At 46.7% G+C, this 13,806-nt stretch overlaps 1 protein-coding gene across 1 annotated transcript in view; it reads left to right on the top strand.

Annotated features, from left to right (window-relative positions):
- Pls1 (plastin 1) overlaps positions 1–13,806 on the top strand; it is a 43,670-nt gene that overhangs the window by 14,627 nt on the left and 15,237 nt on the right. The window contains exons 2-10 of the mRNA XM_048334959.1: positions 572–682; positions 3,855–4,018; positions 4,670–4,799; positions 6,210–6,342; positions 8,249–8,330; positions 9,305–9,470; positions 9,577–9,719; positions 10,124–10,216; positions 11,911–12,106. Of these exons, the coding sequence (XP_048190916.1) occupies positions 613–682; positions 3,855–4,018; positions 4,670–4,799; positions 6,210–6,342; positions 8,249–8,330; positions 9,305–9,470; positions 9,577–9,719; positions 10,124–10,216; positions 11,911–12,106 (1,177 nt within the window). The 5' untranslated portion in view covers positions 572–612. The remainder of the gene's footprint in view (positions 1–571; positions 683–3,854; positions 4,019–4,669; positions 4,800–6,209; positions 6,343–8,248; positions 8,331–9,304; positions 9,471–9,576; positions 9,720–10,123; positions 10,217–11,910; positions 12,107–13,806) is intronic.

The raw sequence follows: 13,806 nt of genomic DNA, 5'->3' as shown, positions 1-13,806 counted from the left end.
GTGGTACAGCACCAAGCCCTCCGTGGAAAAGCTACATTCAAGCCAGGTCTTAGGTTCAAGCCCCAGGACTGGCACCAAAGGAGGTGATCTTTCTAGGTAGTAAGATTGTGGATTATCTTAGTTTTCCTTGGGAAACATGTTCTAGCCCTCTCTATCCTGACTCGCAATTACTGTTGGTAAGCTGGTAGAACATTCTAAGGAGACCCTGGTTATTCTTGCTTCGCGACAAACGCCCTTTCTGTGGCTTTATAGTGCTTAGACACATGTTTCCTGTGGGCTAGTGTTCTCTTTATTTATTATTTGCTTATTTTTTTAGGGCTTGAACTCAGGACTTGGGGCGCTATCCCTGGGCTCTTTTTGCCCAAGGCTAGCGCTCTACCACTTTGAGCCACAGCGCCACTTCTGGTTTCCTGGTGGTTCTGTAGAGATAAGAGTCTCATGTTTTTCCTGCCCTGGCTGGCTTTGAGCCGTGGTCCTCAGATCTCAGCCTCCTGAGTAGCTGGGATGACAGGCGTGGGCCGTGGGTGCCCAGTTTAACATTCTCTTTATGACATTGCTTTTTTTTTTTTCTAGATCTGAAGAAGGACCTAAAGGAGCCCTTCCTGCCCAAGAATGGAAAACAGTACGACGACCATCTCTCGGGAGGAGCTTGAAGAACTACAAGAGGCATTCAATAAGATCGGTGTGCGATTGATATTACACTTAGGGAATGAAACAATCCATTTGTGTGTGTGTGTGTGTGTGTGTGTGTGTGTGTGTGTGTGTGCATACCCATATTGGAGTTTGGATTCAGGGCCTGGGCGCTGTCCCTGAGCTCTTTTGCTCAAGGCTCTACCACTTGAGCCACAGCGCCACTGCTGGCTTTTTGTGGTTTATTGGAGATAAGAGTCTCTGGGACTTACTCTGGGTGGCTTTGAACCTCGATCCTCAGATCTCAGCCTCCTGAGTGGCTAGGATGACAGGCGTGAGCCACCAGAGCCCAGCCAAGAACTTTTCTTCCTACCATTACTTGATTTCCTTCGTGTTTATTCCTTTCTTTTCCTATCTAGGTTTTATTGGCTTCTTTCTTTCTGTAGATAAGCTAAAGACTGGTGTGAACTTCTAGATGAACTGGACTTTGAGTTCTTTGCAGAGAATAATCTAGGTTAATGAATGACACTTGTAACTGGATATGCTTAACATAGCATCCGTAGTCCACAGGGAAAAAAAATACTGAAACACTTCCTTGTGCACAAAGATGAACTCTGCCCTCCAAGCCTTTGTCCCTACCATAATACAAATACTCTCTGACTTCATGCAGGATGGCTTTCTCCACCCAGTTCTGCTTCTGAGCGTCCTCCATCTTTCTTTTCCCTTCCCCCTCATGCCTAACGTAAGAAGAAGTAGCATAGTTTGAAGTGTCTCTTCTGTGTTCTCCTTTCCCCCTTTGACAGCCATTCAGTGCTTATACTTTGTGACCTCATCCTCTTACCAGCTTTGTATTTTTCTCCCCCAAATGCCTCCTCCGACCCCGCTGGATCTCCTTATTTGCCTTATTTGCCCCTTTGAGAGCCTGATACACAGGGAGAATGCATGGGCCTTTGCTTGCTTGTATTACCAGCGAAAGGGGACCCCTGGGAAAGTTGAGCATGGTGGATAGATATTGAGACACCACCCCCCCCACCACCCCCCGTCAAACTTTGCCCTGTGTTTGAAGACCCTTTCTGTCAGGCCATGAAGTACTCCATGAAAAATGAATCAGAGCTGGGCATTGGTAGCTTCTTCCATCATCCTAGCTACTTGGGAGGCTGAACACAGGCGGATGGTGGTGTAAGGTCAGCTAGGGCAGAAAAGTGCCAGGAGAACTATTCTCAACCCATCACTGGGCACAGTGGCGTGAGGCTGACATTCTAAACTACAGGTGATTGAGAGGAACAGGGGGCCAGGCCAACACAGTCAAGGGGAACAAAAGCAATCTGTGGCTCTATGCACGGATGGGCAATGGGCAGAGCAAGGCGATTTCCAGAGAATTATCAAAAATATATTTGATAGGGTCTTGTGTGCCGTGTTAATTTTCCAAACTGGAAAAAAAAAACGTGGACCGTTATTAAAATGTTCTGCTCCATTTAGGTATTGAAACAGAGGCGGCAGCAGTAAAAAATAATGGGTCTTCTTTCCCGATCATTCAGTTAATTTAACAAATGTATTTGAGCAGAAGCGCTGCATAGATCTTCACAGAATGTATGAATTAGCCATCTCTTTTCTCTTGTTTCACACACCAACTGTCATCCTTTTTTTTTGTTTTTGGGGGTGGTGGTGGTACTGGTATTTGGACACAGGGCTTCATCCACCTGAGAGTTCAAAAGCTAAGTGTCTGTCTTCATCATTAATTCATGATGACATTCATGACATTCGTGATGACAGCTCTTGTTGAGAGGAGAAAGCAGCCTGAGACAAAAGCCAATGGGTACCCGTTGAGCTACGGCAAAGCCCCCTCGGCCGCCCCATCCCGCGCTGCCTTCATTCTGAGTGGAGAAGTGATGGGTGGCCTTTAGGGAAAACCCAGGGAAGGGCATTTCTGTGAACACAGGGAAACACCCGGGAAACTCGTAGCCAAGAGTCCAAATAGAACTGTGAGATTGCCAGCACACCTAATCTCGAAATGACCGCCGGGGGCACGGCATCATAAATACACAATGAAGAAGCCATGAATTATTGAAAGCGAAACAAGCTGTCTCCAGGAGAACGGCCCGGCAGAAGTGCTTGATGTGGACTGCACAGGATGCGTGGATTTTCAGAGGGAGTGGACAGCCAGCGGACCCACTTGATAGATGTAGTTTATAAACCCACTGGATGAATTTAGAAATATAAGTGCATTTTATTAGCGTCTGCGTGCGTGGGCCCTCTCAATTATGGTGTTAAATTTCTTCCTCTCTCTCATCTCTCCCTCCCTCCCTCCCTCCCTCCCTCCCCCTTCCTTCCTTCCTTCCTTCCTTCCTTCCTTCCTTCCTTCCTTCCTTCCTTCCTTCCCTTTCCCCTTCTCTTTCCTCCTTCCATCCTTCTTCTTTCTCCTCCCTCCCTCCCTCTCCTGGTACTAGGGTTTGAACTTGGCCTTGTACACGTTCCATAGGTGCTCCATCACTCAAGCCGCACGCCCAGCCTTTCGCTCTGGCCATTTTTTCTATATATGTAGTGCTGGAGAATCAAACCCAGGGCTTCATGTATACAAGGCGAGCTCTCTCCTTTTTTTCTTTTTTTTGCCAGTCCTGGGCCTTGGACTCAGGGCCTGAGCACTGTCCCTGGCTTCCTTTTGCTCAAGGCTAGCACTCTGCCACTTGAGCCACAGCACCACTTCTGGCCATTTTCTATATATGTGGTGCTGAGGAATCGAACCTTAATGTATACAAGACAAGCACTCTTGCCACTAGGCCACATTCCCAGCCCCACCTGCAGGCTTCTCGGTTCTGCTTCCTTCACAGCTGGGGTGACGGGAGCATGCCCCCCGTCCTGTTGAAATGGGAACTTGCGAACGTTTTTGCTCAGGCTGCCCTAGAACCACTGATCCTCCTTACACACCGCCTTCCCCAGTAGCTAGAATGATGGCTATGAGCCGCTGGCATCCGGAGCCCAGGTTGATTTCTTTGAAACCCAGTCATTTCCCCCAAAACTGAGTTTCTTGTCAGAGCCTTGTCCATTCTATACGCTTACAATGCACCCAGGGGCCCTCAGTCTATGAAGAGAAGCTCCGCTCACACACGAGTGTTTTAATAAAATGTGGCACACACTCTGCATAGTCAAGGTGCGGGGGAAAGGCCCCTGTCCCCCCTGTGAAACAAACACCCCAGGTCCAGCGACCCATCACGGTGTCTTTGCAGATATCGACAACAGCGGCTACGTGAGCGACTATGAGCTGCAGGACCTGTTTAAGGAAGCCAGCGTGCCTCTTCCTGGCTACAAGGTGCGGGAGATCGTGGAGAAGATTCTAGCGGTCGCGGACAACAACAAAGATGGCAAAATCAGCTTCGAAGAATTCGTGTCGGTGAGTGGTGGACGGTCCGTCTTTGGGTCCTTGCTAGCTGGGGGTCAGATTGGGCTCCGGAGGCCCGAAGAACCCCGCTTTAACATGACGATGCCTACATTTGGAATGTTTAGATAAAGAAATGCTCTCACTGGAGTAATTTTTTTTTAAAGTTTTGTCACATAGTAATCTCTTAGGTTTTTCTGTACAGAAAAGAAAAGATCCTGGCACATCTGGAAGAATATTTTTTTTTTTTTTTGGCCAGTCCTGGGCCTTGAACTCAGGGCCTGAGCACTGTCCTGGCTTCTCTTTGCTCAAGGCTAGCACTCTGCCACTTGAGCCACAGCGCCCCCTCTGGCCATTTTCTGTATATGTGGTGCTGGGGAATCGAACCCAGGGCCTCATGTATACGAGCAAGCTCTCTTGCCACTAGGCCATATCCCCAGCCCTGGAAGAATAATTTTGACTCGTTCAATTAAAGTGTGGTTGTCGCTCGTCCCAGAGGTTGGGGCGCAACCACTTGTCCATGTTGTGTGAAGCGCAAGCGTCTCGGGTTCGTGTGAACCCCATCGTCATTCCAGACGAGTACGTCTCAATAGACATCCTTCCTGTGGCCAGATTTTTCTTGGTTACAATTATTTACTCACCCATTGAATCTCTGCCCCATCTTAGCTAATGCAAGAATTGAAAAGCAGAGATATCAGCAAAACGTTCCGGAAAATAATTAACAAGAGGGAAGGCATCACGGCGATCGGAGGCACTTCCTCCATTTCCAGCGAGGGCACCCAGCATTCCTACTCAGGTAACCCCCGTTCCACACCGGCTCCCTCTCCATTCTGTGGCGACATATCCATGTGCCGATCGAGCACATACTTCAGAGGTGCTCACCACGTGAACCACGCCTTCAGCCCTTTTCATCAAATGATTTGTTGGTCGTGGGGCTTGAACGCAGCGCCTGAACACTGTCCCTGAGCTTCTTTGGCTCTACTACTTGGAGCCACAGCGCCACCTCTGGTTTCCTGTTGGTTCATTGGAGATAAGAGCCCCACGGATTTTCCTGCCCGAGCTGCCTTTGAACCATGATCTTCACATCTCAGCCTCCTGAGTAGCTTAGGGTTATTAGGCGTGAGCCACCAGTGCCCAGCTACCTTCAGCCCTTTTTTCAGATAGGGTTTTGTCTTGTTGCCCAGCCTTAATCCTCTCCTGTAGCTGGGATTAAACATATATACTCCCATGCCCAGTTTCTTGGTTGAGGAGGGGGAGAGTCTTGTTAACTTTTTTTTTTTTTTTTGGCCAGTCCTGGGGCTTGGACTCAGGGCCTGAGCACTGTCCCTGGCTTCTTTTTGCTCAAGGCTAGCACTCTGCCACTTGACCCACAGCGCCACTTCTGGCTGTTTTCTGTATATGTGGTGCTGGGAAATTGAACCCAGGGCCTCATGTATACGAGGCAAGCGCTCTTGCCACTAGGCCATATCCCCAGCCCTCTTGGTAACTTTTTGCCGTGGCTAGGCTTGAACCACAATCCCTTTGTTTATTAAGCACCCAAGTAGCTGAGATTGCAAGCATTTGTTTTCATAGATGTTGGTTTGTTTTTCCTCCCTCCTTATTTAGGTCTACTTCTTACATCAGTGTATATAGTTTTATGTCAGAATATATCTGCAGATAGAGTTGACCTCTGAGGGTGTGCTCCTGATTTATTTGATTTCAGAAGCGATAGATACTTAGGAAGATGTTGGAATCAGACCAGATGTTGTGCCGATGCAAAAAAAAAAAATAGTCCCTCCTTCCTCTCCCCTCAGAGACTCCATGACAAAGTGGAATAAATCCTTCTTTCTTCGTTTTGTCCTTTGGAGTTTTAGCTGCACTTTTGTTTTGTTTTGTTTTTGTTGCCAGTCCTGTGGCGTGCACTCAGGGCCTGAGCACTGTCCCTGTTGGCTTCTTTTTGCTCAAGGCTAGCGCTCTACCTCTTGAGCCACAGCTCCACTTCCGGCTTTTTCCTACATATGTGGTGCTGAGGAATCGAACCCAGGGCTTCATGTATACGAGGCGAGCACTTTACCACTAGGCCATATTCCCAGCCCCTTTAGCTGCATTTAATTAATAGTTAGCTATTCGTTATTTTTCTTTGGAGCAGAAATCAACCGGTATGGTTTTGTAGTGCGACGAAGTCTAGGAAATAGATTTTCCTACGAAGGTTTTCTCTGCTTTTCAGAGGAGGAAAAAGTGGCTTTTGTGAACTGGATCAACAAAGCCCTGGAGAATGACCCTGACTGTCGGCATCTCCTGCCCATGAACCCGGCTGACAATAGCCTTTTCAAGTCGCTAGCGGACGGAATCCTTCTCTGGTGAGCTTAGCAGCCACTGTGGGAGGTGGGAGTTGCGTGTTCTCTGTCACATCCACGAAGCTACAACTCGGCAAAGCCATCGTCTCCCAGAATTACCAGCTTGGAATTAGATCTTGAGAGATTTACCATGCATGGACAACTACTATGCTTTCTGGAATTTTCCTCCCCTTCCCACCCCTTGTTCTCCCGGTGCTTTTTAAATGTCTCTCGTCATAATCACCCCAGAACACTTTTTTTTTTTTTTGGCCAGTCCTGGGCCTTGGACTCCGGGCCTGAGCACTGTCCCTGGCTTCTTCCCGCTCAAGGCTAGCACTCTGCCACTTGAGCCACAGCGCCGCTTCTGGCCGTTTTCTGTATATGTGGTGCTGGGGAATCGAACCTAGGGCCTCGTGTATCCGAGGCAGGCACTCTTGCCACTAGGCTATATCCCCAGCCCCCCAGAACACTTTTGAGTCAGTCCTTGTAAAATGTTGGTCCATTTTCATGTGTTCAACGTGATTTCTTTTTTCACTTCCCAATGCCAGTAGGCATGATTGCCCGAGACGTGGCCATAAAGGAAAGTAGCAGCAAGATTGAGCCTAGATGACAAAAATCAATGTCTTCGCTCAGTCTTGGCTCTGTCTGTTTTGCTCCCCGCACTGTAAACTGTTTTGCGTGTGCTGGCGCCCGTGGTTGAACTCAGGGCCTGTGCTCTTGCTTAGTATTTTTGCTCAAGTCTAGTGCTTTACCACTTGAACCACACCTCTGCGTGTAGCCTTTTGCTCGTTCACTGGAGATAAGAAGTGGCGCTGTGGCTCAAGTGGTAGAGTGCTAGCCTTGAGCACAAAGAAGCCAGGGACAGTGCTCCGGCCTTGAGTTTCTTGGTAGCTTATTGGAGACAAGACTCTCATGGACTGTGCTACCTGGGCTGGCTTCCAACTGTAATTCTTAAAACTCCGCCTCCCGATCAGGTCGGATTATAGGGGTGCGCCACCAAGCACCCGGCTTGGCTTACACTTGCTGTGTCTTTTTTTTCAATTGCTATTATAAAGGTGGTACACAGAGGGGTTACAGTGACACGAGTCAGGTCATGAGTCCATTTCCTTGTGGACAATGTCACCCCCCCCCCCTTCCCGACCCACAAGTTGTGTTGTTCACGTTCAGCGAAGGGTCTAGTGAGTGCCACGGCTGTATGTGTTCACCTTCCCCCCGCCCCTCCATTTCTGTGCCCCTCTCCCAAAGACAGATCAATAAGTAAGCAAGAGTGCATTTCGATACATTTTATTATTTATTTATTTATTTATTTGGCCAGTCCTGGGCTTGGACTCAGGGCCTGAGCACTGTCCCTGGCTTCTTTTTGCTCAAGGCTAGCACTCTGCCACTTGAGCCACAGCGCCACCTCTGGCCGTTTTGTATATATGTGGTGCTGGGGAATCGAACCCAGGGCTTCATGTATACGAGTCAAGCTCTCTACCACTAGGTCGTATCCTCAGCCCTAGGGACACATTTTTTTTTAAATATAGTTTTATTCTTCAGGTGTTGTTCAGAGGAGTTACCATTTCCTAAGTCAAATAATGAATATAATTCTTTTTGGAGAATGTCTCCCCTTTCTTTGCTTGGAATTTGGCTTCCTGGGAACTTGTTTACGTTTTAACAGTACTAGCAATTATGATGTGAATTAATGACAAAAACTCCCACAAAGAAACTACGTGATACACTCTGTCAAACAGAAGTAGATTCGTTTCAATATCGGAGCATATCAGATTTCAACAATAAAGTTCCTGACCCGAATACATAGATAGCCTACTATAAACAAACGGATAATCTTTTCACTTTTCAAATTTTGGCTGTTTCTTTTTGTCCCCACTTCAGTTGCTAAAACATTTCTGCACATCTCCCAACCTAATCATTGCCATTTTCTCGGTAGCAAAATGATCAACCTGTCCGAACCGGATACTATTGACGAAAGAGCCATCAACAAGAGAAAGCTGACCCCGTTCACTGTGTCGGTGAGTCCTTCCTCCGCGCGGGCTGTGTCCGGCTCAGGTACGGAGGCAGAGGTCATGCAAGTTGGGTTCCCTCGCTCCAACGCTGGTACATAAAATCAGGAAGGAGTGATTCCCGTAGGGACGGGAGGAACATCAGGGAAATGGGGCGGAAAGTTGGCTTGTTTTGGACCTGGTGGGTTTGGGGTGTAGGGTGAGGGGGGAAGGGAGCAATCAGGTAGCTCTTACTAAGTGTATCCGGGTCAGAGAGTGTTGGAGGGGGAACCCTTCCGGGGGTCGAGGGGACCTCTCCTACAGATGTGGAGGTCATTAGCATACTGCAGGTGACAGGTCAAACCATGTGATTAAAAAAAAAGTTTTGGTAGGAATAGTAATCTAGTTGTCCAAACATTAGTTCTGTTTAAAAAAACTGTGGAGCTGGGGATATGGCCTAGTGGCAAGAGTGCTTGCCTTGTATACATGAAGCCCCGGGTTCGATTCCCCAGCACCACATATACAGAAAACGGCCAGACGGGGCACTGTGGCTCAAGTGGCAGAGTGCTAGCCTTGAGCAAGAAGAAGCCAGGGACAGTGCTCAGGCCCTGAGTCCAAGGCCCAGGACTGGCAAAGAAACTAAAATAAATAAATAAATAAATAAATAAATAAATAAACGGTGAAATTTCTGATACCAGGCCCTGGTGGCACACTCTGCTACTCAGGAGGCTGCGATCTGAGGATCGAGGTTCAAAGGCAGCTTGGGCAGGAAAGTCTGTGAGGCTCTTATCTCCAACGAACCACCAAAAGGCCGGAGGTGGATCCGTGGCTCAAGTGGTAGAGCGCAAGCCTTGAGCAAAAAACAAAAGCTCAAAGACAGCACCCAGGGCCTGAGTTCAAGTCCCAGGACATAAAACTCTGTAGTCCGTGGTTTCTTGTAACTTGTCCGCAAGCCATCAGAGCAAGAACCCCTTCCCGTGGCGGTTTCTCTTCCGGCCATGCAGGAAAATCTGAACCTGGCGCTGAACTCCGCCTCTGCCATCGGCTGCACCGTGGTCAACATTGGCGCCCAGGATCTGAAGGAAGGAAAGCCTCACTTGGTGCTGGGCCTGCTCTGGCAGATCATTAAAGTGGGGCTGTTCGCGGACATCGAGCTCTCCCGGAATGAAGGTGAGGGTGTGGGCCTGGAAGCCTTCCTCCCCTCCTCCCCCTCCTCCCCGGCCCGGGGAGGGAAGGCAGGGCTGGCCGGCCGCTCAGCGTCCTCTCCTCCCCGCAGCTCTGATCGCGCTGCTCAGCGAGGGCGAGGAGCTGGAGGAGCTGATGAGGCTGTCCCCCGAGGAGCTGCTGCTGCGGTGGGTCAACTACCACCTCACCAACGCCGGCTGGCGCCCCATCAGCAACTTCAGCCAGGACATCAAGGTGGGCCCGCGTGGCGCAAGTAGAGGGGAAGGGCAGGCTGCCCTTGAACCGCCATCCTGAGAGCTCAGCCTCCTGAGTAGCTAGGATGACAGGCGTGAGCCGCCATGCCCAACTTGTTCTAAACCTTGACTGACATTTCGGTTGTAGACAAATGAATGGCTCAGGGAAGGGGAAGGTGGGGGGGGTGGGGAGGGCGGTGAGGCCTGGGGACGGTGGGACAGTACGGTGATCTCAGGAATTCTGTAAGTAATTCCATGTCATTCACATGGCTGGTTATCTAACCAACTGTCTTGGACGTGGGAGCCTTCTCCCCAGTGTGAGCATTTTCCCCCCTCTAAATATAAGGGTGATTTTGTTCATTTGATTTAATAATGTTATTTCCTTTTTTTTTTTTTTTCTTGAAGGATTCAAGAGCCTACTTTCATCTGCTTAATCAAATTGCCCCTAAAGGTGATCGAGACGGCCCGGCCATTGACATCGACCTTTCAGGGTTTAATGTGAGTGCAATGTTTAATTTTTTTGTATGTCGTAGTAAAAAGATAACGCAGCAGAAAACTTGCTGTTTGGATCCATTGCGAGTTCAAGAACATCCACCTATTCAAACATGGCTGTGCAACTGTCTCTACTGACTCCGCCTCCGGAACCGTTTCATCACCCCGAGTAAACAACTCTGCACCTATCCATCCTGGACCCCCCCTCCCCCTCCCCAACCCCTGCTGGCCGGTCCTCTCCTGTGTGTGCGTGGAGTCAACCCAGTGTCCACCTTTCCCAAGCAAATCGCTTGTCTACAACCAGGGTGCCTTTGTGACTGTCAGTGCCTACCAAGAAAGGGGAGCCACAGGCTGTTATTAGGTTGCTAAGCAACGGGTAATCAGTTCAAGAGCGGATGTTTGGAAATGTACAGAATAGAAGATGGTGGGCCTTAGAGTTCATGCGCAGGGAAGACAGACATCAATACCAGCCAATGCCTTTCCAGGGTGGAAATGTGCTCCATACCTAAAGCATTAACATCTGTCATAGTTGATCGTAAAGGTAACTTGAAGCAGTACTAATAAATCACATTTCACATTTCTATAATGAAATAGGACAGAAATGGAGCATTGCAGAACTACGACAAGTTCACATATTTTGTCAGGTCAAAAAAAAATCAGATATTTAACTGGTCCGGCTTTGAACTTACATCTTCAGATCCTAATTTACCACGTAGCTCACGAATGAGCCACCAGTGCCTGGAAGAATGTTAAGTATACTAAAAAATGGATAGACTGGCTATATCAAACTACCACATGCCTGTCCCCAGTGAAACATTTGTCCACTCAGGGCCAGTGAATTTAATTTAATTCCTACCCACATCCCTCCTCTCCTATGTTATTTTGGGGCCAATCCTATACATAGTACCATTTAATTATTTAATTTATAGACACAGTATCGTCAAAGATATAATGACATATATGTCTGATGGACAAACATTTCAGTGTGTAGTTCTAAAAAATGCTTATCCCTAAAAAATTGATAAGTGTGATATTATCTAGTCATCGTTAGCATATATAATTGTCTTGGAAGTGTCCCGGTTTCTATAGTCATTTGAATTAATGTCTAAATAAAGAGCTAGAGCTATCTATGGCTTAAGCATGATTCCTTGAGTTCAATCTTCAGTGTGTCCTGATAGATCAATAGACAGTAGTTGGATAGATAGATAGATAGATAGTAGATAGATAGATAGATAGATAGATAGGATAGATAGATAGATAGATAGGTAGATAGATATGTATACATATACATATACATGTAGATATAGATAGATCTAAATAAGGCCTGTGTATGGTAATGTGCTGAAATTGTTTAATAATAGACTGGTGTTCTCTGATTTTATGTATAATTTGACCTCTCTTGTTTGTGGAGGCCCTGTTGGCCAGTGAGCATTCGTCCAGACTGTATTTGAGAGTTTTGTGCATCAGTTCAGCAATTACAATGAGTTGGGGAGCCCAGCAGGAAAAATGATTTAGGTTAAAAAAAACCACACCCAAAAAACAAATGGTAGAGGTTGGTTTGTGAAGCTCGCAATTTCTCTTTCTCATTGGATACACTTGCAGAACACGAACTGCTTTTATAACTGTGCACCTTGCCAACACGACTCCGATCCTGACCGTTTTTTTTTTTCTTTTGGTGGGGGGTGTGTTTCTCCGTTTAGGAGAAGAACGACTTGAAGCGCGCTGGCCTCATGCTTCAGGAAGCCGATAAACTAGGCTGCAGGCAGTTCGTCTCTCCGGCTGATGTGGTTTCGGGCAACCCTAAGCTTAACTTAGCTTTTGTAGCCAATCTTTTTAACACCTACCCCTGCCTGCACAAGCCTGACAATAATGACATCGACATAAACTTACTGGAAGGTATGTTCTTTGTCACTGCAGTTGGTTCCTTGTATCTCTTTCCTTGTGGTGTGACTACGTTGCGGTTCCAGGTGGAAGATGGCAGTGGAAGTAAATTAGCTGTGGATAGGCATGGGTAGCCACTAAAACAGTCAGCTTATATATGGGAAAGAATGGTTGTTTTGCTTCAGCGAGAACGCTGGGTTAAACCTTATTTCTCCCTAAGAATCTGATTTCCTTACAGATCCATGATCCATGAATGTACTCTACCAATAGGGAGTAATGCATTATCTATTGGGGAGGGGAGAAAGTAATTCCATATATCTTTTCCTCTGCTTTGAAAGTTAGTTTGACTCTAGAATGATTCTCTTTTTAATGTTTTTTTAGTGTCCATTAAAAAAATATACTTGTCTTGATGTGTGTGGGCTGTTGTTATCTGTCTCATAATATATAATACTTTCCTGTTTTGCTTCGTGAAATACAGATTTGACCCCTCCTAATGTAGGTACTGTATTTAGTACTTTTCTATACTCTATACATCTATTCGTTCTGGATGTTCTTTTCACTAGTAGCATTTATTCTTTTCCATCTGGGTTGATATTTATTTATTTTTTGCATTGTTCATGCTGTGTCATGTGTCTTAATATGCCTATCGAATGAATGACAACAAGCGAGGCACACAAATGAAACTTGACTAAATAGCAGAGCCAGGCGTGGATGACCTTCGCTCTTTATCTAATTTGCCTTCTGTAATGACGTCGTCATAGCGTAGTAAACACGTCAGAAACCAGTTTTGACAATTGGACTGTATGATTTTGACATCAACATCTTCCTCCCTCTCCTGTGACAAATCTCATCTTTTGTCACAAAGTAACCCTTGACAAGATTCAGTCTTAGCTTCTATGAACGGCTTAGTTTATTATGTAGCATTTGAGTCTGGTTACATTTCCCAAGTGTCATGGAAGCTTCCAGTATAGAAATTGTCTCGATGACAGGAACATTCTCACCTCTCCTGATCTCTGTCTCCCAGCCTTTCCTCCGTTCTCTTTATCCCCAGCCACGGGCCTGCTAGTACTTCATTAGTAAGATCCGTGGGAGTATATATACAATCAGTAGCTGACTGATGGAGGGACCCACCTTAACGTCCTCCGTGGCTGTCTTCCTTGGGCGATTTTGGAGATTTTCTCCACCGTCTCATGTTCAGTATTCAGTCACGTGCCTGGCTCTTGCTCCCTTCCCCTGTGAGACAGTGAGCTGTCAGTCTCAGGATCTTTTTTTCTTGGACTGCAACAACTAAGAGTTCTGAAGTCCTTGTCACCTCTGAAATTACAACAAATACTATTCATTCCACTTATGTACCCCGAAATTACAACAAATACTATTCGTTTCATTTATTTAACCCGAGGGTTAAAATGAGACTGTATTTTCTACACAGATGTGTAAGTGAGAGAAGTAGACAAAAAAAAATGCAGACTAGATTTTTTTTCTTCAAAGAGGAATTTAAGCTGAACGATTAGAACCTAAAACAAATAGAGAGAGAGAGAGAGAGAGAGAGAGAGAGAAAAGGAATGGAAGTTTTTGATCCATCTGGAAAATTTCAAAATCCCACCATGATTCCAGCAGAAGGCATTTTTTTAAAGTGGCATATTAAAAATGTTCTGCTTTTTATAGTTGCTGACCTCTTGCTCGCTCGGTTACCTTTTCTGGCTTGCCCGTTCTTC

Source organism: Perognathus longimembris, chromosome 26 (assembly GCF_023159225.1).
Source record: "Perognathus longimembris pacificus isolate PPM17 chromosome 26, ASM2315922v1, whole genome shotgun sequence".
Lineage (NCBI taxonomy): Eukaryota > Metazoa > Chordata > Mammalia > Rodentia > Heteromyidae > Perognathus > Perognathus longimembris.
This window is presented reverse-complemented; position numbering and strand designations above follow the sequence as displayed.